The sequence below is a fragment of the Amblyraja radiata genome, chromosome 5, assembly GCF_010909765.2.
Source record: "Amblyraja radiata isolate CabotCenter1 chromosome 5, sAmbRad1.1.pri, whole genome shotgun sequence".
NCBI lineage: Eukaryota > Metazoa > Chordata > Chondrichthyes > Rajiformes > Rajidae > Amblyraja > Amblyraja radiata.
The window spans coordinates 15,218,017-15,245,235 of NC_045960.1; the positions used below are offsets into that span (position 1 = coordinate 15,218,017).

At 42.4% G+C, this 27,219-nt stretch overlaps 1 protein-coding gene across 1 annotated transcript; it reads right to left on the reverse strand.

The window, feature by feature from the left end:
* Positions 1–1,469: 1,469 nt before the first annotated feature.
* On the reverse strand, positions 1,470–24,362 carry ttpa (alpha tocopherol transfer protein). The gene is made up of 5 exons (XM_033020653.1): positions 24,208–24,362; positions 16,271–16,424; positions 9,135–9,328; positions 4,162–4,272; positions 1,470–2,007 (listed from the first exon to the last, which is right to left on the reverse strand). The coding sequence occupies exons 1-5, from the start codon at positions 24,334–24,336 to the stop codon at positions 1,834–1,836; spliced, it is 762 nt and encodes a 253-aa protein (XP_032876544.1). The 5' UTR covers positions 24,337–24,362; the 3' UTR covers positions 1,470–1,833.
* Between the last annotated feature and the right edge of the window lie 2,857 nt (positions 24,363–27,219).

Here is a 27,219-nt window from a genome sequence, read left to right on the forward strand (position 1 = left end):
ATCCCCAGGATTTAAAATATTCATGCATCACCTCTGGAGCATTGGGTGAGTTCCCCACTGAAAACTGGCTCCCATTTATAATGGGAGGGCAGACAGAGAGGTCGGATTGGGAATGGGAGGGGGAGTTGAAGTGCTGAGCCACCGGGAGTTCAGGTAGGTTCTTGCGGACTGAGCGGAGGTGTTCGGCGAAACGATCGCCCAACCTCCGCTTAGTCTCACCGATGTAAATCAGCTGACATCTAGAGCAGCGGATGCAGTAGATGAGGTTGGAGGAGATACAGGTGAACCTTTGTCGCACCTGGAACGACTGCTTGGGTCCTTGAATGGAGTCGAGGGGGGAGGTAAAGGGACAAGTGTTGCATTTCTTGCGGTTGCAATGGAAAGTGCCCGGGGAGGGGGTGGTACGGGAGGGAAGGGAAGAATTGACAAGGGAGTTGCGGAGGGAGCTGTCTTTGCGGAAGGCAGACATGGGGGGAGATGGGAAGATGTGGCGAGTGGTGGGGTCACGTTGGAGGTGGCGAAAATGGCGGAGGATGATTTGTTGTATTTGCCGGCTGGTGGGGTGAAAGGTGAGGACTAGGGGGACTCTGCCCTTGTTGCGAATGCGGGGATGGGGAGAGAGAGCAGTGTGCGGGGTATGGAAGAGACCCTGGTGCGAGCCTCATCTATGGTGGAGGAGGGGAATCCCCGTTCCCTGAAGAGCGAGGACATTTCCGATGCCCTGGTGTGGAACGTCTCATCCTGGGAGCAGATGCGGCGTAGACGGAGGAATTGGGAGTAGGAGATGGAGTCCTTACAGGGGGCAGGGTGGGAAGACGTGTAGTCCAGATAGCCATGTGAGTCAGTGGGTTTGTAGTGGCAATGGTCTCCTCCATTGCCAGAGTGAGCAATACCGGGAATTGGAGGAACAACACCTCATATTCCGCCTGGGTAGCCTGCGGCCGGCTGGCATGAACATTGAATTCTCCCAATCTGGGTCTCCTCCATTGCCAGTGAGCAACACCGGAAATTGGAGGAACAGCACCTCATATTCCGCCTGGGTAGTCTGCGGCCGGATGGCATGAACATTGGATTCTCCCAATTTTGCTAGCCCTTGCTGTCTCCTCCCCTTCCTTAACCCTCGAGCTGTCTCCTCCCATCCCCCCGCCCTCGGGCTCCTCCTCCTCCCCCTTTTTCATTCCTTCTCCCCCCCCACCCCCTATCAGTCTGAAGAAGGGTTTCGGCCCGAAACGTCACCCATTTCCTTCGCTCCATAGATGCTGCTGCACCCGCTGAGTTTCTCCAGCATTTTTGTGTACCTCCCATTTATAATGGTTCTCTTTTCTTTTGGCACATAAGTTTATCTGTCAAATATTATGTAACATACTTTACCAGGTGAGCTTACCAAAAGAGCCCCGCTTACAGAACCCAGATCTTAAAACTGATCAGTGTTCCTAATAGCAGTTACAATTAGAGAGGAAATCTTAGCACAAAAAATATAGTTAAGACTTGTATTCCCAATGACGTAGGTATGGTGACCGCATGAATACATTTGTAAGAACACAGTTAAAAAGACTTCAGTTTCCATAGATTAAACTTCAATATTTAAACAGGCAATTGGAAACGGAAATATACAGTAAAATACTGAATACATAATAATCTACAATACTACATAAATCACCAATTTCATTCAATATTTAATATCACTTAAAATAAACATATACTATAAAACATGGCAGTTCATTGCTGGTTATCAACTGGTTCCACAGTGTGTAGTCATTTTTAGCACCTGTTGCATTGATTACCACCATAAAGGTACTGTTATTCGGTCACTAGACTCTGTGCAATGTAGTATCATGTAACAAGTGAGAGCTCAAGAAGTTCTTTCTCAGACTGCAGCACAAAATTGGTCCATTCCTGACAGAGTTCTTCGTAAGTTGGTCCTTGGCCACCATATTCAGGTGGAAGAATCTGAACTGGAAAGTGCTTTCTAAGGCTGGACTGGTAATTATGTCCATGCATGTGAACCTGAAATAAGCACAATGGATTCATTTTTTAAATCCTTTTTTACTCTTTAGCACATTTTAGACATACTCATGTATTTTATTTGTGAACTCAACAAAAATCTAAACAACTAACAAAGTTAATGGATTTGATATTACTGAGGACAGGGGGGTCTTCACTGGAATATTAGACGAGCTCCACATGGAAATTCCACTGAAAGCTTTGACATTTGGCAAACATTTAGCACTTGTTAAATATATAGGTGTTTTAAATACTGTAACTGATTTTTTTAATTTGGTGACATTTGTAGAATGTCATAAGATCATAAGTGATAGGAGTAGAATCATAAGTGATCGGAGTAGAATACGGGTGTCAGAGGCTATGGGGAGAAGGCAGGAGAATGTGGCTAAGCGGGAGAAATAGATCAGCTGTGATTGAATGGCAGAATAGACTTGATGGGCCGAATGGCCTAATTATACTCCTATCACGTGATCTTATGACATGAATTAGGCCATTTGGCCCTTCAAGTTTACTCTGCCATTCAATCATAGCTGATCTATCTCTCCCTCCACCTACCCATTCTCCTGCCTTCTCCCCATAACCACAGACATCTCTGAATGTATAATATACAATATAGGAGGAGGAGCCATCTTGGGGAACGGCTGCTAGCCAGCAGCCGTCCGTTTTAATTCGCTTGTTTTAAAGTTTTTAGTGAGTCCTGTTTTTTGTCCGTAGGGGATATGGACTTTTTAATGTGGGGGGTAGGGGTTAATTTTACTTCTAGGTCCCTACCTGGTCGGTGAGGCAGCTTTTTCTCCGGGCTGCCCGTCGACCCGTCCTCGTGGCCTACCAGCGGGCTTGGAGCGCTGTTTCCTGGCGGGGACCGCCCAGCACCTCGGCCTCGGTGGCGGCACAGCACTGGAGCGCTATCACGGAGCGGAGCGGGCGATGCCTTGCCTGGGTCGCCGCGCTGGATCGACGCGCTGGAGCTCTGGTGAGCTGAGACCGCCGTGTTCAACACCTCCGGGCTGCGGAGCGGAGTGGGCGGCGCCGTTTTCAACATCGGGAGTCTGGGAGCTCCAAACCGGCGCGGCCTTGTCGGCTTCGGAAGCCGCGGTCTCCAGCTAGATAGCGGCCGTTCCAGGTGGCCCAGCCGCTGAGAGGACTCTCCCGACGCCGGGGCAAGACCACCCGGTGAGAACGGCCAGGAACATCAGGCCTCCGTAGAGGCAATTGCGGTGGCCTCAATAGGCCTGACTTTGGGGTGAACTTGGGATGGGGACTGGACATTGTGCCTTCCCCCACAGTGGTGTCCATTGTGGGGGGATGATTTTTTGTCTGTAAGGTAATCCTGTTAGTCTTTGTCCAAGATGGCTGCCGTGAAGGGAGAGTGGACGCTGGCGCGCTTTAGCTGCCGCTACTCTCTCTTCACATTGTGTTTTTGATTTTTGTTTTTGGACTGAATTCTGTTTTTAATTTGTGTTTCTGTGATGTCTTTATTATTTATTTTATTCTGATTATATGTTTATATTTCCTGTTAACCTATGTAAGGTGTTCTTGAGATGTCTGAAAGGCGCCCAATAAATACAATTTATTATTATTATTATTATTATATTCATGCTGAAATTTCACCTCACAAGATTAAATAGATGCTGCAGAATTCATAATGTAGCAGATTGCACAAACATCTGATGAAGCGTCTATCATCTTTGAACTGTTTCTTCCCACATGCCGTCTAACCTACTGAGTAATTTCAGGAACTTGCATTTTATTATTTCAGATGATTAGCATTTGCAATATCGTGATTTTGTCAAATTGTTCATTGACTGTATTAAGGATGTTGTAACCATTCTGCTCTCAAAAGCGATTATAAAATCAAAAGATTGTTTTTTTATCAGTGAAATATAGTAGCATAAATACAGACATCTATTGTTTTAAACTTTAACAACAGTGAATTTGCTGTTCATTTAAATGAGAGATAATTAGTTGCTGCTTTGGCCTAGTGACAACATTCCCAAGTAAATTAAAGAACAGCTCATAGGATTCTAAGAATGCTTTTGATATGTTTATGTTTCAATTAAAAGTAAAACATTATTATCACAGTTATTAGAATTTAAAAAATGAGGACACTTATTCCCTCTGCAATTAAAATAAAAAGGAGATTGCAAAGTTACTCACTCGTTCTTTGATTTTATCTGACAAGAACTTTGTAATAATAGCAAAGACTGGATGAAATAGCACAGGCTCATTGATCATGTGAATGCCCCGGACCTTCAGTGGAAAGGAGTCCTGGGAATAAAACAAAGACTCTCTCATTATATTTCACTTTTGGCCTTTCTACTTTTTAATAAAATGCCACCTACTTAAGATCTACTAGTTCTCAAGATGTTTTGAGCAAATGTAACCCTTGTTTTGAAACAAATGCTCAGGAAAACCTAACAAGATCAAGTTTACTTGCTTCTATACCTGACTTCATAACTTTCTTTAATTGCTGCTCAAATTCTTTTATACCCTGTCCAACCACACCTTGTCCAAAAGATCCACTCTGAGTGAGTACTAGGTCAATGGCCTAGTCTTGTCATTACCAGAGTGATGCCTAGATTCGGGGGATTCGCTACAGGGAGAGATTGGACAGATTTGGATGGTTTTCTCTGGAATGCTTGAGGTTACGGCTTGTAGGGAGACCTAATAGAAGTATATAAAATTATGAGAGACATATTAGACAGTCAGAATCATTTTCCAACGGTGGAAAAATGAAATACTAAAGGCTTTAAGGTGAGAGATGCAAAGTTTAAAGGAAATATGCGGGACATGTTTTTTTACACAGAGAGTGGTGAGTGCTTGGAACACACTATCAGGGATGGTGGTTGAAGTACATACGTTTGTGCAATTTAAAAGATGTTTGGAAAGGTATATGGAAATGCAAGGAATAGAGGGATACAGGTATGTGTTATGTGCAGGTACATAAGTGATGGTCTTGGCATCATCTTCAGCACAGACATTGTGGGCCAAAGGGCCTATTCCTGAACTGTACTGTTCTATGTTAATGTACTACCTTGCTACTTCTGAAATCTAACTGAGAAAAAAAGTGCAGTCTCTCAGGACTAAAGACTGTGCTTTATCAATGGAATTTACCAAACCAGTGCAAAGGTTCATGACCAGTGCAAAGGTGCAAATTTGGTAAAGCATAAACTGAGTTTCAACATTTTTAACACTAATTTTAAAAATATTGTGGTGGCCCTGCCAACAAACCTAACTTTGCCATCTGATCAAAAGATTTAACACTACCAGTTTCTACTGAAAGCAAATACGACTGTGTGGCTATCCACATCTCATAAGGTCATAAGGCCATAAGTAATAAGAGCAGAATTAGGCCATTTGGCCCATCAAGTCTACTCCATAATTCAATCATGGCTGATCTATCTCTCCCTCCTAACCCCATTCTCCTGCCTTCTCCCCATAATCCCTGACACCCGTGCTAATCAAGAATCTATCTATCTCCGCTTTAAAAACATCCATTGACTTTGCCTCCACAGCTTAAAGAATTCCACAAATTCACCACTAAATAAATTCCTTCTCATCCCCTTCCTAAAAGAACATCCTTTAATTCTGAGGCAATGCCCTCTAGTCCTAGATTCCCACTAGTGAAAACATCCTTTCCACATCCACACTATCCAAGCCTTACACTATTCGGTACATTTCAATGAGGTTCCCCCTCAGGGGATATGGGGAGAAGGCAGGAATGGGGTACTGATTGGGGATGATCAGCCATGATCACATTGAATGGCAGTGCTGGCTCGAAGGGCTGAATGGCCTGCTCCTGTACCTATTGTCTATTGCCTATTATCTATTGAAACATACCGAATACGTTCCCCCCAATGCCATCTATATATCTGCCAATGACGCCACTGTTTGGCTAGATCACCCGTAGTGATGAGTCAGTGCACAGGACAGAGATAGAACACCTGACTGAGTGGTGCTGCAACAGCAGTCACTCGCTTAATGTTAACAGGACTGAGGAGCTGATTATTGATTTCAGAAAGTGGAAGTTTGGAGACCACGTGCCAGTTTCTACTGGTGGTTTGATGGTGGAGTTAGTTAGCAGCTTCAATTCAGGGTGTTCCCATCTCAGATGACCTCTTCTGGGACCAGCACATAGATGCAATCATGAAGAAGGCTCACCAGCAACTGTACTTTCTTAAAATGATTAGGTATGTATCCGAATAAACCTTTGTAAATGTACTGTAGAAAGTATCCTGACTGGTTGCATCATGACCTGTTATGGCAATTCCAACACACAGACACGCAAGAGGCTGCAGAGAGTGACGAAGTCAGCCTAGTGCATTCCACACGAGATGCTGCTTCAAGGCAGCATTTATCATCAAGGATATCCACCATCCGGGCATGTCATCTTTTCATTGCTACCGTCAGACTTTGGTACAGAAGCCTAAAGTGCCAAGGCACTAGGTCCAGGCCAGCTACTTTCTTACACCTATCAGGTTCCTGAACCAACCTGACTCAACCCTAACCCCACCTTGACAACGGAACACTACGGCCCACCTCTTGATTTTATTTTCTAATTTAGATTTTGCGGTAATATCTTGAGTCTTTTATCTTTTAGAATTTTATGTCATTTATGTGTAACATATGTACAACTTGTTTCTCTATTGTTTGTCAATGTGCCTATAATGCTGCTGCAAGATTTTTCATTGTAAATGTCTCACCGTACATGTACAACTGACAGTAAACTTGTTTATTAAGTATGTGTGTATGTGTATACATATATATATATAAACACACTGAACTCTTTTTTTCTCCTGTTATGTACTATGTTTACATATTCTGTTGTGCTGCAGCAAGTAAGAATTTCATTGTTCTATCTGGGACATATAACAATAAAACACTCTTAACTCTTAGTTTGACCAACTTTCTGAGTATATTTTCCAAATGGAATGCTCTTTTAAAGCTTCACAGTTAAAGAGACATGAATTAATTATTTTACATTTTGAAAAATATTAATTTATATAGGAACTGATATGTACACAAATTGACATGTTGTTCAATGTCATTTTATTTTAAGTAACAAAAGGAAATTAGATACTTTGAATAAAAATTTGCTTTCAACACTATGAATGAAACAGCAACAGATTGTTACCATTAAACACATCAATGAACATTCTTCAATGCAAATAGAAAATGTGTCTTTTTTCTATTACATTGATTGATACATATTTTGTAGAAAGATTTTAACTTTTTTTATTCAAATTACTTTTGGTGGAACATTGAACTGTTATCTAACCATTTCAAACACAAGCACATTTTGGAACCAATTGTTCCCGAAGTGATAATCATCTTTGCGAAATTAATTTGGGTTCTTTGCAATTAAGATGGACTAAAATGTCTGGGATTCTACATTTCACAGAAGAAAGAAATGTAAGAATGATTTGATCCAATGGTTAAACTAAAATAGATTTTATGAGTGCATATTATCCTAATTCGATAGTATAGATAGGAACAAAGTTTTCAGTTTTAAGGTGGGTATCATATATATATTTTTTAAAGTCAGGTATAAGGGGTAGCCCATTTAGAATGCAGATGAGGAAGAACTTTTTCACCCAGAGAATTGTGAATCTGTGGAATTCTCTGCCTCAGAGGCCTATTATCTGGATGCTTTCAAGACAGAGTGAGAGAGAGCTCTTAAAGATTGCAGTCAAGGGATATGGGATGAAGGCAGGTTCGGGGTACTGATTGTGGATGATCAGCCATGATCACAGTGAATGGCGGTGCTGGCTCAAAGGGCCGAATGGCCTACTCCTGCACCTATTGTCTATTGCCTATTGCCTATTGAATATAGCATAAAATCAAGTATCTTCCTGGAACCTTCCGCATTCCCTTGCAACCTCCACAATGAAGAACAAGAACAGAATTGTGTGGGAGCCCAGTACCACAATGTAACTCTGAAGTTTAACGCTGACCATCTTAATTGGATAATTGGATCATGTAACATTGACCTATTGTCATTGTTGAATTGAAACTCTGAAATATCCTGCCTTATAGAATCATTACCATCATAAGAATGTCGACAGTTCAGGGACATGATCATTGCCACATTCTCAAGATAAATGGGGCTGAACAATAAATTACACATATATTGATATTAAAAAAACTCTTTGTACGCATTGCAGCACAGATTAGTTATGAACTTTAAAAAGTATAGCACATGAACAGGCCCTTCAGCACTCGAACAGGCCCTTCTGCACACGATGCCTGCATCAACCATGATGGCAATCTATCTAATCCTATCTGTATCTGCCTCCACATACTCCATCTTTACCATCCTTTCCACTTGTGTTGCCACTTTCAGGGAAATATAGATTTGCACTACAAGATCTATCTATACATGAATGCTCCTCAGGATTCTGAAAATGCACTATATACTTTCCTCTTCCATTTGACCTCCCAAAATGCCATACGTCACACTTATCTTGATTAAACTCCATCTGCTATTTCTCTGCCCAATTTTCCACTGTAGTAAATGCAGTTACTTGGATAATCTACTGGGAGCTGTAAAACGTTAGTATTTACAGATATTATGGAAGCATTGTACCCAGAAAATCTACAAGCTTGAGGTACAAAAAAATGATTGCCACCATTAATCCACTTTAATTACAACTCAAGAATATTCCATCATGATACTGACAGACCCGAAATGTCACCTATTCCGCTCTATGATCGTTGCTTTCGTTTGTCTGTCCGCTCGTTCGCTCGACCTTGGATTAAGTAGCGCAGGATAAAGCTGCAAATTCGCGCACAGGATGGAAACTGGAAACTGAAAAGTAGGGGAAACGCCATCCACCTGCGTATCCCCCGATTTCCATCACTGATCATGTTATTGGAAGGCGAGTACTGACATTGTAAAGTTTAGGAAAACTTTAAAGATGCATTCTGGTATAAGTGAGATTAGGAATATGAGGCTCTGGGCCTTAATGATGAAGCCTGGATTTACCTGCATTTAACCAAAGGATCTGGATGTAGTGTGAAAGGAAACATAGTACAGCAGTACAGCACCAGGTATGCAGTGGCAGAGCGGGAGAATATTGCTATTAAGGTTTGTTATAAATTAAATCTTGAATTAAAGATGAAAAACTTACTGCAATCACTTCAGCAATTCTTTTGGCAACTGTCGGATTGATATGCAAAACATGAGCAAATCGCCAGCCATAGAGATCGAAGATAACCTTCACACCATTTTGTTGGGTTTTGACCTCCTTCACAATCAGTTCTGATGTGATCAGACTGACGCGAAACACTTCATAGACTGAAAAAACCTTGGGATCCCAATGTTCTGGAAAGAGAAATGGGCAGTGATCACATACTGGTCATTTTTCCTTAATTCGACCTCATTTGGGAAAGAAAATTCACCCAATATTATCTCATAGAATTGCATTTGATTTACCATCTATTCCATTTCTAATTGATTGCCTCAAAAGTATATTAAGCATGATACTATTTCTATTCCCATTATTTACCTCTATCATTGATTAAGCATGATCCTACAACATCCTTACCTTCCAGCACCATGATGTCAAAGAGCGACACAGTGGTGCAGCGGTTAGTTGTTGCCTTACATTGCCAGAAACCTGGGTTCGATCCTGATTATGGGTGCTGTCTGTAATGGAGTTTATACATTCTCCCTGTGACTTGTGTGGATTTTAGAAACATAGAAAATAGGTGCAGGAGGAGGCCATTTGGCCCTTCGAGCCAGCACCGCCATTCATTGTGATCATGGCTGATCGTCCCCTATCAATAACCTGTGCCTGCCTTCTCCACATATCCCTTGACTCCACTAGCCCCTAGAGCTCTAACTCTCTCTTAAGTCCATCCAGTGATTTGGCCTCCACTGCCCTCTGTGGCAGGGAATTCCATATATTCACAACTCTCTGGGTGAAAAAGTTTTTTCTCATCTCAGTCTTAAATGACCTCCCCTTTATTCTAAGACTGTGGCCCCTGGTTCTGGACTCGCCCAACATTGGGAACATTTTTCCTGCATCTAGCTTATCCAGTCCTTTTATAATTTTATATGTTTCCATAAGATTCCCCCTCATCTTTCTAAACTCCAGTGAATACAAACCTAGTCTTTTCAATCTTTCCTCATATGACAGTCCCACCATCCCAGGGATCAATCTCGTGAACCTACGCTGCACTGCCTCAATCACAAGGATGTCCTTCCTCAAATTTGGAGACCAAAACTGTACACAATACTCCAGATGTGGTCTCACCAGAGCCCTATACAACTGCAGAAGAACCACTTTACTCCTATACTGAAATCCTCTTGTTATGAAGGCCAACATTCCATTAGCTTTCTTCACAGCCTGCTGTACCTGTAAGCCAACTTTCAGTGATCGGTGTACAAGGATGCCCAGGTCTCCCTGCACCTCCCCCTTACGTAACCTAACCCCATTGTGATAATAATCTGCCCCTTTGTTTTTGCCGCCAAAGTGGATAACCTCACATTTATCTATATTATACTGAATCTGCCACGCATCTGCCCATTCAATCAACCTGTCCAGGTCATACTGCAACCTCCTAATATCCTCTTCACAGTTCACACTGCCACCCAGCTTTGTGTCATCCGCAAACTTGCTAGTGTTGCTCCCAATTCCCTCTTCCAAATCATTAATATATATGGTAAACAGTGCGGCCCCAACACCGAGCTTTGCGGCACTCCACGCGCCACTGCCTGCCATTCTGAAAAGGACCTGTTCACTCCTACTCTTTGCTTCCGGTCTGCCAACCAATTTTATATCCATGTCAACACCCTACCCCCAATACCATGTGCTCTAATTTTAGTCACCAGTCTCCCGTGCGGGACCATATAACCATATAACAATTACAGCACGGAAACAGGCCATCTCGACCCTTCTAGTCCGTGCCGAACACCTAGTCCCATATACCTGCGCTCAGACCATAACCCTCCATTCCTTTCCCGTCCATATAACTATCCAATTTATTTTTAAATGATAAAAACGAACCTGCCTCCACCACCTTCACTGGAAGCTCATTCCACACAGCCACCACTCTCTGAGTAAAGAAGTTCCCCCTCATGTTACCCCTAAACTTCTGTCCCTTAATTCTCAAGTCATGTCCCCTTGTTTGAATCTTCCCTACTCTCAGTGGGAAAAGCTTATCCACGTCAACTCTGTCTATCCCTCTCATCATTTTAATGACCTCTATCAAGTCCCCCCTTAACCTTCTGCGCTCCAAAGAATAAAGCCCTAACTTGTTCAACCTTTCTCTGTAACTTAGTTGCTGAAACCCAGGCAACATTCTTAAATCTCCTCTGTACTCTCTCTATTTTGTTGACATCCTTCCTATAATTAGGCGACCAAAATTGTACCCCATACTCCAGAATTGTCCTCACCAATGCCTTGTACAATTTTAACATTACATCCCAACTTCTATACTCAATGCTCTGATTTATAAAGGCCAGCACACCAAAAGCTTTCTTTACCACATAAGGGACCTTATCAAAGGCTTTCTGAAAGTCTAGATACACTACATCCACTGGCACCCCTGCATCCATTTTACTTGTCACATCCTCAAAAAAATTCCAGAAGATTAGTCAAGCATGATTTCTCTTTCATAAACCATGTTGACTTGGACTAATCATTTTACTGCTATCCAAATGCCCCATTATTACCTTTTTAATAATTGACTCCAGCATCTTTCCCACCACCGAAGTCAGGCTAACTGGTCTGTAATTCCCAGTTTTCTCTCTCGCTCCTTTCTTGAAAAGTGGGATAACATTAGCTACCCTCTAATCCACAGGAACTGATCCTGAATCTATAGAACATTGGAAAATGATCACCAATGCGTCCACTATTTCTAGAGCCACCTCCCTGAGGACCCTGGGATGCAGACCATCAGGCCCAGGGGATTTATCATCCTTCAGTCCCATTAGCCTACCCAATACTATTTCTCTAATGAAAATTTATTTCAGTTCCTCTACCCCCTTAGATCCTCTGTCCTCCAGTAGATCTGGGAGATTGTTTTTGTCTGCCTTAGTGAAGACAGATCCGAAGTACCTATTCAACTCTTCGGCCATTTCTTTGTTGCCCATAATAATTTCACCTGTGTCTGCCTTCAAGGGACCCACATTTGACTTTGCTACTCTTTTTCCCTTAACATATCTAAAGAAGCTTTTACTGTCCTTTATATTCCTTGCCAGCTTCCCTTCATACTTCATCTTTTCAGCCCGTATTGTTTCCTTCTGTTGGCCTATGAAAGTTTCCCAATCCTCTGGCTTCCGGCTACTCTTTGCTGTGTTATACATCATTTTCTTTTAGTTTTATTCTATCCCTAACTTCTCTTGTCAGCCACGGTTACCTCCTAATCCCCTTAGAATCTTTCTTCCTTTTTGGAATGAAATGATCCTGCGTCTCCTGGATTATGCCCTTTCCAGTTTACTTTGGCCAGCTCCCCTCTCATGCCTTCATAGTCCCATTTGTTCAACTGCATCACTGCCACCTCCGATTTAACGTTCTCCTTCTCAAATTGCAGATTAAAACTAATCATATTATGATCACTACCTCCAAGCGGTTCCTTTACCTCGAATTCTCTTATCATATCTGGTTCATTGGACAACACTAAATCCAGAATTGCTTTTTCACTGGTTGGCTCCATTGCAAGCTTCTCTAAGAATCCATCTCGGAGGCATTCTACAAACTCTCTTTCTTGCGGTCCTGAACCAACCTGATTTTCCCAGTCTACCTCCAGGTGCTCCGGTTTCCTCACACACTCCAAAAAGATGAACTGGTTTGTAGGTTAATTGGCTTTGTTAAAATTGTAAATTGTCCCTAGTGTAGACAATAAAATACTCTTGACTCTTGGTGTACGTGCAGGATGGTATTAATATGTGGGGATCGCTGGTCAGCACGGTCTCGGTGGGCCGAAGGGCCTATTTCCCTGCTGTATCTCTAAATTAATCTAAACCAGGATCATGTTGAACAGCAATCAACAGCTACAATATGCATAAGTCAGCAATCAATTGGAATTTAGGACAGAACTCAAGTAGGACAGCTGAAGGCCCAAATAATCTTTGTGTCCAGATCCTCAGCTTTAACATAAACACATAACCCCATTCATTCAATTGGAATCATTAAACTGAGTTATCAAAAAGATTGAAGGCCACATAATAAGAGGACCTGGTGCAGTATAAATAAGAATTGTACTAAGTAGCAAGAAATTAGGGTAATAGTGAAATGGAGACACAAGTAACTGCAGATGTAGGTTTATAAAATAAAGACACAAGGTGCTGGAGTAACTCAGCAGTCATCTCATGAGAACATGGATATGTAATTCAGAGTATATGTAGTCCACAGTGATTGTGGTGAGGGTGAGTAGGAAGAGAGGAGGGCGGTGAACAAAGCCTAGGATAGGTGTATACTGGTGAAGGGGAGCAGGGGTTGCTAGGCAAATAGTTGGACAAAGGCCAGAGATGCAAAGACAGAAAGCGTGAGATACGGATAGAAGATATGTGAACTGTGAATCCAAAGGAAGGAATAGAGGTGGAAGGGGACTGGGGGAGGATGAAGGGAAAAAATGGGTATGTTCCAGGTGGTGCATAAGGAAGAGAGTGGGGTAAAAAGGGGGGTTGGGGAGGAAAAGGGGTTGATAATTCATTGTTCATACTATTGAATTATAAGCTACCCAAGCAGAATAAGAGTTGCTGTTCCTCCAATTTGCGTGTGGCTTCACTCTGGCAATGGAGGAGGCCCAGAACAGAAAGGTCAGAATGGTAATGGAAGGGAAGGGAAGAGGAGGTATGTGTGAATCTTTGTCTCACATGAAAACACTGCTCAGGCCCCTGAATGGATGGGAGGGAAGAGTATGGGGACAGGTATTACCTTTCCTATGTTTGCAGAGTAAAGTATCTGGGGAGAAAGTGGTCATGCATGGAAAGGTATGAGTGAACCAAAAAGGTGCGGATGGAGCGGTCTCTGCACAAGGTAGAAAAGGGTGGGGATGGGAAGATGTGACTGGTGGTGGGAATGTTAAAGAATGATGTGTTGAATGCGGAGCCTGGAAGGGTGAAAGGCAAGGACTAGAAGAACTCCATCCTTGTTCCATCTGGGGCGAAGGAGAGCGAGAGCAAATCTATGGGACACAGAGAAGACATGGGTGAGGGATCCATCTATGACACCAGGGGGGGGGGAATCATGTTTACTAAAGAAAGACCTCAGATGTCCTAGAAGGTAAAGCCTCATCTTGTGGGCAGATGCACCAGAGCTGGAGAAATGGAGAGTACAGGATAGCATATTTGCAGGGGCAGGGTGGGAGGAGGTGTAGTCCAGATACGGAATGCAGGTGGGAGGGGGAGGGGGTAAATAGGTGTGAATTGTAAATTAGAAGGAGGAATGTATACAAATTGTTTAGTTTAGTTTAGTTTAGAATTACAGTATGCTTGGGTAGCACACAACCCAATGGCATGAACATTTACTGCTGCAATGTTATGTAACAACAAAATCCTCCCCCTGGTAGAGTTACTGCCTCAATGCACCAGTGATAGGGTGTGCCAGCGGTAGAGTTGCTGCCTGACAGCACTTGCAGTGCCAGTGATCTGGGTTCGATCCCGACTAGGGGTGCTGTCTGTACGGAGTTTGTACGTTCTTCCCATGACCACGTAGGTTTTCTCCGAGATCTTCGGTCTCCTCCCACACTCCAAAGACGTACAGGTTTGTAGGTTAATTGGCTGCAAGCACTGTAAGGCAGCAACTCTACCTCTGCACCATCATGCTCACTGGTCAGCTGATCATTGGTCGGCATGGACTCGGTGGACTGCAGGGCCGGTTTCCATGCTGTATCTCTAAAACAAAAAACTTACGACTGCCTTGGTTGCACTGGGACTTTGGGCTTTTTTTCTGTACCACATTGTTCTTTTTTAATCTAATTAACTTGTTTTTTAATGTTTGTTTATTATATTAGCTACTATGTAGTGTTTACAAACCAGTTGTGCTGCTGCAAGTAAGAATTTAATTGTTCCATGTCAGTAAATATGATAACAAAACACCCTTAACTTTTGACTACACTTATGATTTAACCACTAAATCATTGCTAAATGCTTGCTCTCAATTAAAAATGAGACTCCCTTCTGGATCCTTAAGCATTTAGAACTTCATTCAACAGTTTGGTTCATGAATGAGAGGTATAGATGTTTACTATTCATAAACTCAATTTGTTTTAGACATTTACATTATGTTGCTTTAACATGGATCGTAGCAGGAAGCAGAATCGTGATTGCAATGTTGAAACCTCAAAATAACTTAAAAGATTGTTAAGGGTTTGAACACGCTATAGGCAGGAAACATGTTCCCGATGTTGGGGGGAGTCCAGAACCAGGGGCCACATAGAACGGAGACGAGGAAACACTTTTTCTCACAGAGAGTGGTGAGTCTGTCGAATTCTCTACCTCAGAGGGCAGTGGAGGCGGGTTCTCTGGATGCTTTCAAGAGAAAGCTAGATAGGGCTCTTAAAAATAGCGGGGTCATGGGATATGGGGAGAAGGCAGGAACGGGGTACTGATTGGGGATGATCAGCCATGATCACATTGAATGGCGGTGCTGGCTTGAAGGGCCGAATGGCCTACTGCACCTACTGTCTATTGTCTATTGAACTACTAATCTTTCCAAACATTTTAATACATTTTAACTTATTTTACTGTACATTCTTGTTTCCCCTTTTTGAGGAAATGTCTGTACAAAAGAGAACACTTAATGTCCTAAGTAATTAAAAATAGCAAATGTTGTAGTAATTCCAAACCTCATGCAGATATGGTATATCACTAGCTTAATCAGGAGATGGCATGGAAAACATATTGTGCATGAGAATGCTTATCCAGAAAGACTGCAACATCATCTTTATGCTCATCCAGCAAAACCTATTCTAATATATTCAAAATATTGCTATCTTGAAAGGAAAAAAAAAGATGCATGTTGTCTAATCATTCTTTTATCCCAATTAAAAGATGTCTTGGCACAGTCTTCATATATATGAATGCATTGCACCACACAACTATAAATGTTTAAACAATTTAGTCCAATTAATGAAATTGGACCAGCATAGCAAACAAACATATGATACCACTTGTTTAGCATACATTCTCTTGTCTTTTATTTGTCTTCGTCCCCTCGTATCGCTAATTTTATTTATGCTATCTATGTGCAATGCAGTAAGCTGGCCTTTTCATTAAATAATCAGTGGCAATAGATATGAATGATGCAACACTTACCAATTTTATATATCAAAACTCGGCTTCCACTGGAATCACGAGACCTCAAAACCCCATGGTAACCAGCCTTTAGGAGACCGATAATGGATAAAGGCCTCAGGTCTGCACTGATCTCAGGACATTCAGCTCTCCATTTATGGTAATTTGACAATAACTGTGAAATGAACGTGAAAGATCTTAATTGGGCAACGAAATAGGACTCCTCACTCTCTTCGTAATTGAAAAGTAGTGCCAAATATTTGCTTTCTTTTTAAAAATCAGTTTTTATCCTGTCCCTACAAAATGATGATTCTTCACACACAAGCCTAGATATTATATATAAATGTTCAACCAGTAGCAGTAAGTAGACTGCAAAACAAATTTTATACAAACTCTAAATTGGTATTTGTGCACATACCTGGAAATTTCCTTCACCCCTTCCACTCGCATGTTGGACGTACCCATGGATACAGGTGGGCGTGCTCCGACATGTTGGAGTCATAGAGTAATACAGTGTGTAAACAGGCCCTTCGGCCCAACTTGCCCACACCAGCCAACATGTCCCCGCTACATGTCCCACCTGCCTGCGCTTAGTCCATATCCCTCCAAACCTTACCTATCCATGTATCTGTCTAACTGTTTCTTAAACGATGGGATAGTCCCAGCCTGAACTACCTCCTTTGGCAGCTAATCTGCATACAACACACATTCACAACATAAATATGTATATGCAAGCAACCACTGGCACAGGGTACAAACACTGCTGATAGCTGAACTTAATGTTTGAGGCTTGTGGTTGTGTTAGTTAAAGGTTTGTCCTTGCCTGGATTGCTGTGCATTCCACACATCGATATGTTATTCTTTCATCCAGTCAGAACCTCCCCAAGGAGAACAACTATATCCCCAACCCCTATAATTTATCTCTATGCTTTGTCAGTCCTCCATTATTTTTTACCAGTCATTTACCAGTGTCTCAGATGTTCTCTGCAATATTCCCCACCACCATAAAACCTTTGTTCAATGTCACCCCTAATATCTTGCTTGCTTCCTCATACCCTCCCTAGGTTCCTGGATCATCTCCCCAACCCACTTCAACACTCGCTATAATCACTACCCCAATCATTACCTGTTGCATTGGCTTCCCAGCACAACTGATCGTTTCCACCCATCTTTCATCTCCCATCATGTCCCCAATCTTCTGGCATCTCAACTCACCTCTGCCCATGTCCCCAATCTTCTGGCATCTCCACTCACCTCTGCCCTCATAAATTGTGGATGAAAGTATGTTGTGATTCTGCATGCAATCTATTTCTACAATATATTATCTCAAAAGTGCAGGCTCCCCAATGCAGCACATTTTCAGTGGAAAAGGTTATGCATTTAATACCTCACCTCATAAGTGCCAAGTCTTAATAATCCTGCATTCCCTTTAATTGCGAAGGATAGTCAGACAAGATTAGCATCAGTTGCCGGTGTGATACTCAAACCCACAATCATCAGAGCAAGAAAGAGGATGAAAAGCAAATGATACATAGTTGAAGAGCTAGTAGCCCTTATCATTTCAGATCATGAATGAGTAATCACTATGTGCAAGTCATATGGAGTGCAAAAACATACCTTTGGCCCAAAAAGCATCAAACACCCATTTACACTAATCCCAGTTTATCCTCTTTACATCTCCTCAAATCCCCAGCAGCTTCACCTGCACGCTAAGGGCAATTTACTTTGGATAATGAACCTATCAACCCATGATTTTGTGAAGCTAGAACAGCGGAGCAAACCCCTGCAATCACAGGGAATATGCCCCTGCTCCACATTATGGAAGGACTACCAGAAGAGAAAAGAACCAAGTGGCAGCCCCTTCAGAGGGCAGAAGAAAAATGCAATCAGCGAGCTGACCAACAACTGGCACATTTAAAAATATTGTACAACACTGAATTCTTTATGGAACCAGAGCAATACTACATTTGCCGCTGAATTTCAAAAGCGAGTCTCACTCGCACAAAGAACAGTCTCCACCTTAACGTGTCATGGGCAATTTGACACTGCTATTGGAAGTGATCAAGAAATTGGGTTCCATTGTGTTTCCGTTTCTCTGAATGAAGCACCCCCCTGTAACTTCCACCAAGTAAGTCTCTTCAGTAGACTTCCTAAAATGGAAGTGATTCTTCTGTGGGATGGCTTCCTTTGTCATGACCTTGTATGATCTGGAGTCTGGTGTTCATGCAGACCCATTGTCTACTGCCATTTCTGATGCAGGGTTCATCCCTGATACCTCCAAAGCTTAGTAGTGGCAGATCATTGCCATCTGTCTAGTAGTGTCCACCTTATTTTAGCCACCTCCAATTATTCTCCTACACTTTTTTTTAACAATCCTGGTTCCAACAACATTGCGGCACAACTCTCGCTAACTTCTACATATACACATAGAAAGCATTTTATCAGGATGCATCACAGCTAGGTTTGGGAATCCTAGACCGCAAGAAATTGCAGCAAATTGTGGACGCAGCCCAGACCATCACACAAACCAACTTCCTTTCTATTGACTCCATTTAGACCTCACGCTGCCTCAGCAAGGCCAGCAGCATAATCAAGGACAAGTCACAACCTGGTCACTCCCTCTCCTCCCCTCTCCCATTAGGCAAAAGGTATAGGTGTGAAGACACACACCACCGGATTCGGGGACAGTTTCTTCCCAGCTGTTATCAGGTAACTGAATCATCCAAGCACAACCAGAGAGCAATGCTGAACTACTATCTACCTCCTTGATGACCGACAGACTATTCTTGATCGGAGTTTCCTTGCACTAAACATTATTCCCTCATCATGTATCTATACAATGCAAATGGGATAATTGTAATCAAGTCATGTCTTTCTGCTGACTGGTTAGCACACAACAAGAAGCTTGTTACTGTACCTCAGTACATGTGACTATAAATTAAACTGAACTGAACTGAGTTGTAGTTTGTCTGGTTATATGTCTCTCCACAAAGACACCTGCTCATCATCCCTTGAATGTGGATGTTTGGTGTTCAGGTAGCAGGAAGATTGGACTCTGCTGAGTTATCTTCCCTCAGCAGTCCTTAGCCACCCGCACAGCATTCTCCGACCTTCTTATTACTGTGGAAAGTAAGGTATATTATTCGGTAAATAATCTGCCAATCCTTTGACAATAGACATTAGACAACAGACAACAGACAATAGACAATAGACAACAGACAACAGAAAATAGACAATAGACGCAGGAGTAGGCCATTCGGCCCTTCGAGCCAGCACCGCCATTCAATGTGATCATGGCTGATCATCCCCAATTAGTACCCCGTTCCTGCCTTCTCCCCATAATCCCCTGACTCCGTTATTTTTAAGAGCCCTATCTAGCTCTCTCTTGAAATCATCCAGAGAACCTGCCTCAACCGCCCTCTGAGGCAGAGAATTCCACAGACTCTCCACTCTCTGTGAGAAAAAGTGTTTCTTCATCTCCATTCTAGAAACATAGAAAATAAGCGCAGGAGTAGGCCATTCGGCCCTTCGAGCCTGCACCACCATACAATATGATCATGGCTGATCATCCAACTCAGTATCCTGTACTTGCCTTCTCTCCATACCCCGGATACCTTTAGCCACAAGGGCCACATCTAACTCCCTCTTAAATATAGCCAATGAACTGGCCTCAACTACCTTCTGTGACAGAGAATTCCAGAGATTCACCACTCTCTGTGTGAAAAATGTTTTTCTCATCTCGGTTCTAAAAGATTTCCCACTTATCCTTAAACTGTGACCCCTTGTTCTGGACTTCCCCAACATCGGGAACAATCTTCCTGCATCTAGCCTGTCCAACCCCTTAAGAATTTTGTAAGTTTCTATAAGATCTCCCCTCAATCTTCTAAATTCTAGCGAGTACAAGTCGAGTCTATCCAGTCTTTTTTCATATGAAAGTCCTGACATCCCAGGAATCAATCTAGTGAACCTTCTCTGTACTCCCTCTATGGCAAGAATGTATTTCCTCAGATTAGGAGACCAAAACTGTATGCAATACTCCAGGTGTGGTCTCACCAAGACCCTGTACAACTGCAGTAGAACCTCCCTGCTATACTCAAATCGTTTTTCTATGAATGCTAACATACCATTCGCTTTCTTCACTGCCTGCTGCACCTGCATGCCTACTTTCAATGACTGGTGTACCATGACACCCAGATCTCATTGCATCACCCCTTTTCCTAATTGGCCACCATTCAGAGAACAGTCTACTTTCCTGTTTTTGCCACCAAAGTGGATAACCTCACATTTATCCACATTATACTGCATCTGCCATGCATTTGCCCACTCACCCAGCCTATCCAAGTCACCTTGCAGCCTCCTAGCATCCTCCTCACAGCTAACACTGCCCCCCCAGCTTCGTGTCATCCGCAAATTTGGAGATGTTGCATTCAATTCCCTTGTCCAAATCATTAATATATATTGTAAATAGCTGGGGTCTCAGCACTGAGCCTTGCGGTACCCCACTAGTCACTGCCTGCCATTCTGAAAAGGACCCTTTTACTCCTACTCTTTGCTTCCCGTCTGCCAGCCAGTTCTCTATCCACATCAATACTGAACCCCCAATACCGTATGCTTTAAGTTTGTATATTAATCTCTTATGTGGAACCTTGTCGAAAGCCTTCTGAAAGTCCAGATATAACACATCCACTGGTTCTCCCATATCCACTCTACTAGTTACATCCTCGAAAAATTCTATAAGATTTGTCAGACATGATTTACCTTTCATAAATCCATGCTGACTTTGTCCAATGATTTCACCACTTTCCAAATGTGCTGCTGTCCTATCTCTAATAACTGACTCTAGCAGTTTCCCCATTACCGATGTTAGACTAACTGGTCTGTAATTCCCCGTTTTCTCTCTCCCTCCCTTTTTAAAAAGTGGGATTACATTAGCTACCCTCCAATCCTCAGGAACTACTCCAGAATCTAAAGAGTTTTGAAAAATTATCACTAATGCATCCATTATTTCTGGGGCTACTTCCTTAAGTACTCTGGGGTGCAGCCTATCTGGCCCTGGGGATTTATCGGCCTTTAATCCATTCAATTTACCCAACATCCACTTCCCGGCTAACCTGGATTTCACTCAGTTCCTCCATCTCATTTGACCCCCGGTCCACTGCTATTTCCGGCAGATTATTTATGTCTTCCTCAGTGAAGACAGAACAAAAGTAGTTATTCAATTGGTCTGCCATGTTCCCCATGATAAATTCACCTGTTTCTGACTGCAAGGGACGTACATTTGTTTTAACTAATCTTTTTCTCTTCACATATCTATAAAAACCTTTGCAGTCAGTTTTTATGTTCCCTGCCAGTTTTCTTTCATAATCTATTTTCCCTTTCCTAATTAAGCCCTTTGTCCTCCTCTACTGGTCTCTGAATTTCTCCCAGTCCTCTGGTAGGCTGCTTTTTCTGGCAAATTTGTATGCTTCATCTTTTGTTTTGATACTATCCCTGATTTCGCTTGTTATCCACGGATGCACTACCTTCCCTGATTTATTCTTTTGCCAAACTGGGATGAACAATTGTTGTAGTTCATCCATGCAGTCTTTAAATGCCTTCCATTGCATATCCACCGTCAACCCTTTAAGAATCAATTGCCAGTCTATCTTGGCCAATTCGAGTCTCATACCCTCAAAGTTACCTTTCTTTAAGTTCAGAACCCTTGTTTCTGAATTAATTATGTCACTCTCCATCCTAATGAAGAACTCAACCATATTATCGTCACTCTTGCCCAAGGGGCCACGCACAACAAGACTGCTAACTAACCCTTCCACATTACTCAATACCCAGTCTAGAATATCCTGCTCTCTCGTTGGTTCCTCTACATGTTGGTTTAGAAAACTATCCCGCATACATTCCAAGAAATCCTCTTCCTCAGAACCCCTGCCAATTTGATTCACCCAATCTATATGTAGATTGAAGTCACCCATTATACCTGTTTTACCTTTGTTGCACGCATTTCTAATTTCCTGTTTGATACCATCCCCAACTCCAGTACTACTATTAGGTGGCCTGTACACAGCTCCCACTAGCGTTTTCTGCCCCTTAGTGTTTCGCAGCTCTACCCATATCGATTCCACATCCTCCAAGCTAATGTCCTTCCTTTCTATTGCGTTAATCTCCTCTCTAACCAGCAATGCTACCCCACCTCCTTTTCCTTTCAACATCAAGAACATGTTTCCTGCCTCTAGCATGTCCAAGCCCTTAACAATCTTATATGTTTCAATGAGAATCCTCTCATCCTTCTAAACTCCAGAGTGTACAAGCCCAGCTGCTCTATTCTCTCAGCATATGACAGTCCCGCCATCCCGGGAATTAACCTTGTAAACCTACGCTGCACTCCCTCAATAGCAAGAATGTCCTTCCTCAAATTAGGGGACCAAAACTGCACACAATATTCCAGGTGTGGTCTCACTAGGGCTCTGTACAACTGCAGAAGGATCTCTTTGCTCCTATATTTAATTCTTCTTGTTATAAAGGCCAACATGCCATTCGCTTTCTTCACTGCCTGCTGTACCTGCATGCTTACTTTCATAGACTGATGTACAAAGACCCCCAGATCCCATTGTACTTCCCCTTTTCCCAACTTGACGCCATTTAAATAGTAATCTGCCTTTCTGTTTGTGCTACCAAAGTGGATAACCTCACATTTATCTGCATTAAACTTCATCTGCCATGCAACTGCCCACTCCTCCAACCTGTCCAAGTCACCCTGCATCCTCATAGCATCCTCCTCACAGTTCACACTGCCACCCAGCTTTGTGTCATCTGCAAATTTGCTAATGTTACTTTGAATCCCTTCATTCAAATCATTGATGTATATTGTAAATAGCTGCATTCCCAGCACCGAGCCTTGGGGTACCCCATTAGTCACTGCCTGCCATTCTGAAAGGGACCCGTTAATCCCTACTCTTTGTTTCCTGTATGCCAACCACTTCTCTATTTATGTCAGCACTCTACCCCCAATACCATGTGCTCTAATTTTCCCCACTAATCTCTTGTGTGGGACCTTATCAAATACTTTCTGAAAGTCCAGGTACACTACATCCACTGGCTCTCCCTTGTCCATTTTCCTAGTTACATCTTCAAAAAATTCCAGAAGATTAGTCAAGCATGATTTCCCCTTCGTAAATCCATGCTGACTCGGACCGATCCTGTTACTGCTATCGAAATGTGCGGCTATCTCATCTTTTATAATTGACTCCAGCATCTTCCCCACCACCGATGTCAGGCTAACTGGTCTATAATTCCCCGTTTTCTCTCTCCCGCCTTTCTTAAAAAGTGGGATAACATTAGCTACCCTCCAATCCACAGGAACTGAACCTGGGTCTATAGAACATTGGAAAATTATCACCAATGCATCCACGATTTCTAGAGATGATGTTATGATCTATGGACCATTATCAAAAGATCAGCATTATCACAGATGCTGCTACAGATGTTGTCTTTTGAACTTGTAAATAACCTTAAAAGAATACGTGCCATTTCTGAAATCTACCTCCCAAAAGATTGAAAGATAAATCAGTTATCACCAAATACATGTTCCTTCCAGGTGATAGATCTGACCCGACATTGACCCATGGTTTGTTTGGGATGTTATGAGGGCGAAGACTTTCCTTTGGTGGTTCCTTTCTGGAGACCTGCAGGTCTCACTTTTTTGCACATGGTCTCTGATCTCCCCTGTCATGCTTGTCACTTTTACTCATCCTTAAGGGCAACCATTCTCTTCCAGAAATGAGGAATGAACACATTTGCTTATGCCATTTCTTCCTGGCTTGCCACACTTAACTTCCATTTCCAAAGATCAGCTTGCTCATCTCTCAACTGGAAGTAAGCTCTGAGAAGTGGCTCAAGCTCAAACTGCACTTCTTTCTTTCCATCGTGTCCAAATCATTTGCTCAGATGTTGCATCAAATCACCTTGTCTGGCAGCCTTCTCAATGTCCTGGTTAAATGGAACAGCCCACAGTGTCTGTACCGAACATGATGCCAAGTTAAAGTACAGGCCTCTTCAATGCTACTTCCATATCTGTCTCCATCACCGCCCATGGCTGTGTGTTCAAGACACTGAACAGCTTCTGAACCTTGCTAAGCGTCTCCTGATCAGTATCCTCAGCATCCAGTGTTCCTGAAAGTTTTGTTTAAAACATAATGATTACATGCAAATCCTTGTCAGAACAGTACCAAAATCTTTGCTTTGTGTGCCTGTATCCTCACAAATATTCTCAGCCTATGGTTCCCTGTAGAGGGGTTTGCATTTGGCCAAAGCATCTTCTATTGTTGTCCCAGGATAGTAGCTCCTATTCAGATTCTGCTAAAGTATATTTGGTTTATTCAAGTTCTCAGCTTATGATTTAATTTTTCAGCACATACTGAGCTGGATATCCAGAGAGCACGCATTAATTACTATCCACGCCTTAGTCAGCCTCACCAACACCTTGAGAGCTGTTGGAACGACACCTTGGAGGGTGTATTTCTAACTACTTCCTCTCATCAATGAGTGGATGGCATTTGATTTACTGTTTCCTCTGTACAAAGCATCTACTTATTCATCCATTAACTATGACGCATTACATAGAGTGCCTGTTGCTCAATGTATTGACCTGTCTTCCAAGCTTACATGCACAGGAAGCACTTAAATATATTTGGTCAAATATAAAGTGTGCCCTTAACACTCATCTCCAGCAAATGTTAGATCGTTTGTGTACACCAAAAATATGGTGTTTAATGGCAAATGCTGAACAATCGGCTTGCCTGAAGTCTGGCCCCTTTCCAAGAAGCAGATCACCTTACGGAGTAAAAAAGGCAACCATTAAGCACTTCCTGAGTACTGACCCAAAACTTTATCTATCCATTTTCTCCACGATGTTGCCTGACCTGCTGAGTTCCTCCAGCACTTTATCTTTTGACCACAAATGCTGGAGTTAGGTTTAGGGCTCCAGGGGGGGGCTTATATTTGTGAACAGGGAATCTTAATTGCTCGCCCATGTTGTTTTGTCAAAATGCCCTCTGCTGGTATCCCATAATGGCCACACTCTGTTAGGACATTAACCATTTGTTGACGTTTATAATTCATCCATTTTTCTGGTTTTGCAACAACTGTCACAATCACTCAACTGGGGATTTATGTAAAACAACATTTGCACTGTCATCATGAGTATCTTCAAATGCTTTTGGTATCTGTAGTAACAGGAAATAGTCATTGATTGGATCTATATGTATAATAACTGGATCTGTTCTCAGTACAAATATGGGAGAATATTTCATACAGTATAATAGAAGTAAATTGACCTTTATTCAAATAAGGATCCTTGTCCACGACTTCGAGTTTCAGTTAATTAATTGCAATATTCTCACACTTTGCAAACCTTAAAGTGCACGATCCTCTCCATAGGTCGTAGAACTCTAAAACACCTCATCTTGCAAGAGTTTTCATTCCGATTAGTATACATCAATGTCCTGATCTGGGTCTACAAACAAATATGCAAGCATATTTCATACAATGTCCTGGCAGTGCTGAATTATTTAAACTATTCACATCACTATGAGGTAACCAGGCTTAATTTCACATAAAGACACTAAGTGCTGGAGTATCTCAGCGGGTCAGGCAGCATCTCTGGAGGTTAATATGCTGACTGACCCGCTGAGTTACTCCAGAACCTAGCGTCCATTTGTGTAAACCAGCATCTGCAGTTCCTTGTTTCTTCATTTCACTTTCCCATGTTTAAACTATCTGATGTAAACACTCCTATTTTGCATAACATTTAAAGCACCTCTCTGATGGCTGGCACACCTATCGCCCAGCACCCACTGTGATATCTGTAATCTTCAGAATTAGATTGAGGATAAATGTTCTCAAAATATTCCAGGCCTTGAGGCTCACTAACCCCAGAAGCCAAGCTCCCCAGATCACATGCTTGCCATTTAGCACTTATGAAAGTGGAGCCAGAGTGTGGTGATATTTTGATCTGCACCTGGGCTGGATAATTTTAAATTACACGTTTTAAACTCTTAAACACTAACTCAAATAGTACAAATCACAGTAACTATTTAAATGTATTAGCGGTCTTATTATTGCCATTTCCACATAGAGATCCGGAACCCAGGACACACAGGCTGACTAAATAAGAAGAGCACACAAGCTGAACAATGCTGAAGAAGGGTCTCGACCCGAAACGTCACCCATTCCTTCTCGCCAGAGATGCTGCCTGTCCCGCTGAGTTACTCCAGCTTTTTGTGTCTATCTTCAGTTTAAATCAACATCTGCAGTTTCTTCCTACAAGAATAAGTACAGTACCTGGCAGCACCACGGAGGCCTCCAAATTTGCTAATGTTACTTTGAATTCCTTCTTCCAAATCATTGATGTGTATTGTAACCAGCACCGAGCCTTGCGGTACCCTACTAGTCACTGCCTTCCATTCTGGGACCCGTTAATCCCTACTCTTTGTTTCCTGTCTGCCAACCATTTCTCTATCCGTCAGCACTCTACCCCCAATACCATGTGCACTCATTTTGCCCACTAATCTCCTATGTGGGACCTTATGAGGTTACTAGTGAGGAAAGGGTGTGCATGAGCATCATTTACTTGTCTTCGTATCAACATGTGGACGATGAGAAATTGGGTAAATGGATGGTATTTGGTCATTTTGGATTTTATTCGTGGCCTTATTATAGGGGGGTTGCACGAAAGGTCACTGGGTCACAGGGCTTGACGCACGGAGCCGCTCAATCCATCTGGAGGACATCCGTAACTTCCGGTATATGTTATTAATGCAAGAAACGCGTACTTTCATACCTGTTAAAAACCGGCAAAATGTTAAATTTTTGCGCTGAAAAAAATTGTGGAAGTCGGGATAAGTGTGAAAGACATGTAGCCAACCTTAGAATTCCGAAAGTGAAGCGAAATGAAGTTAAAGAGAAGCGAGAGCTAA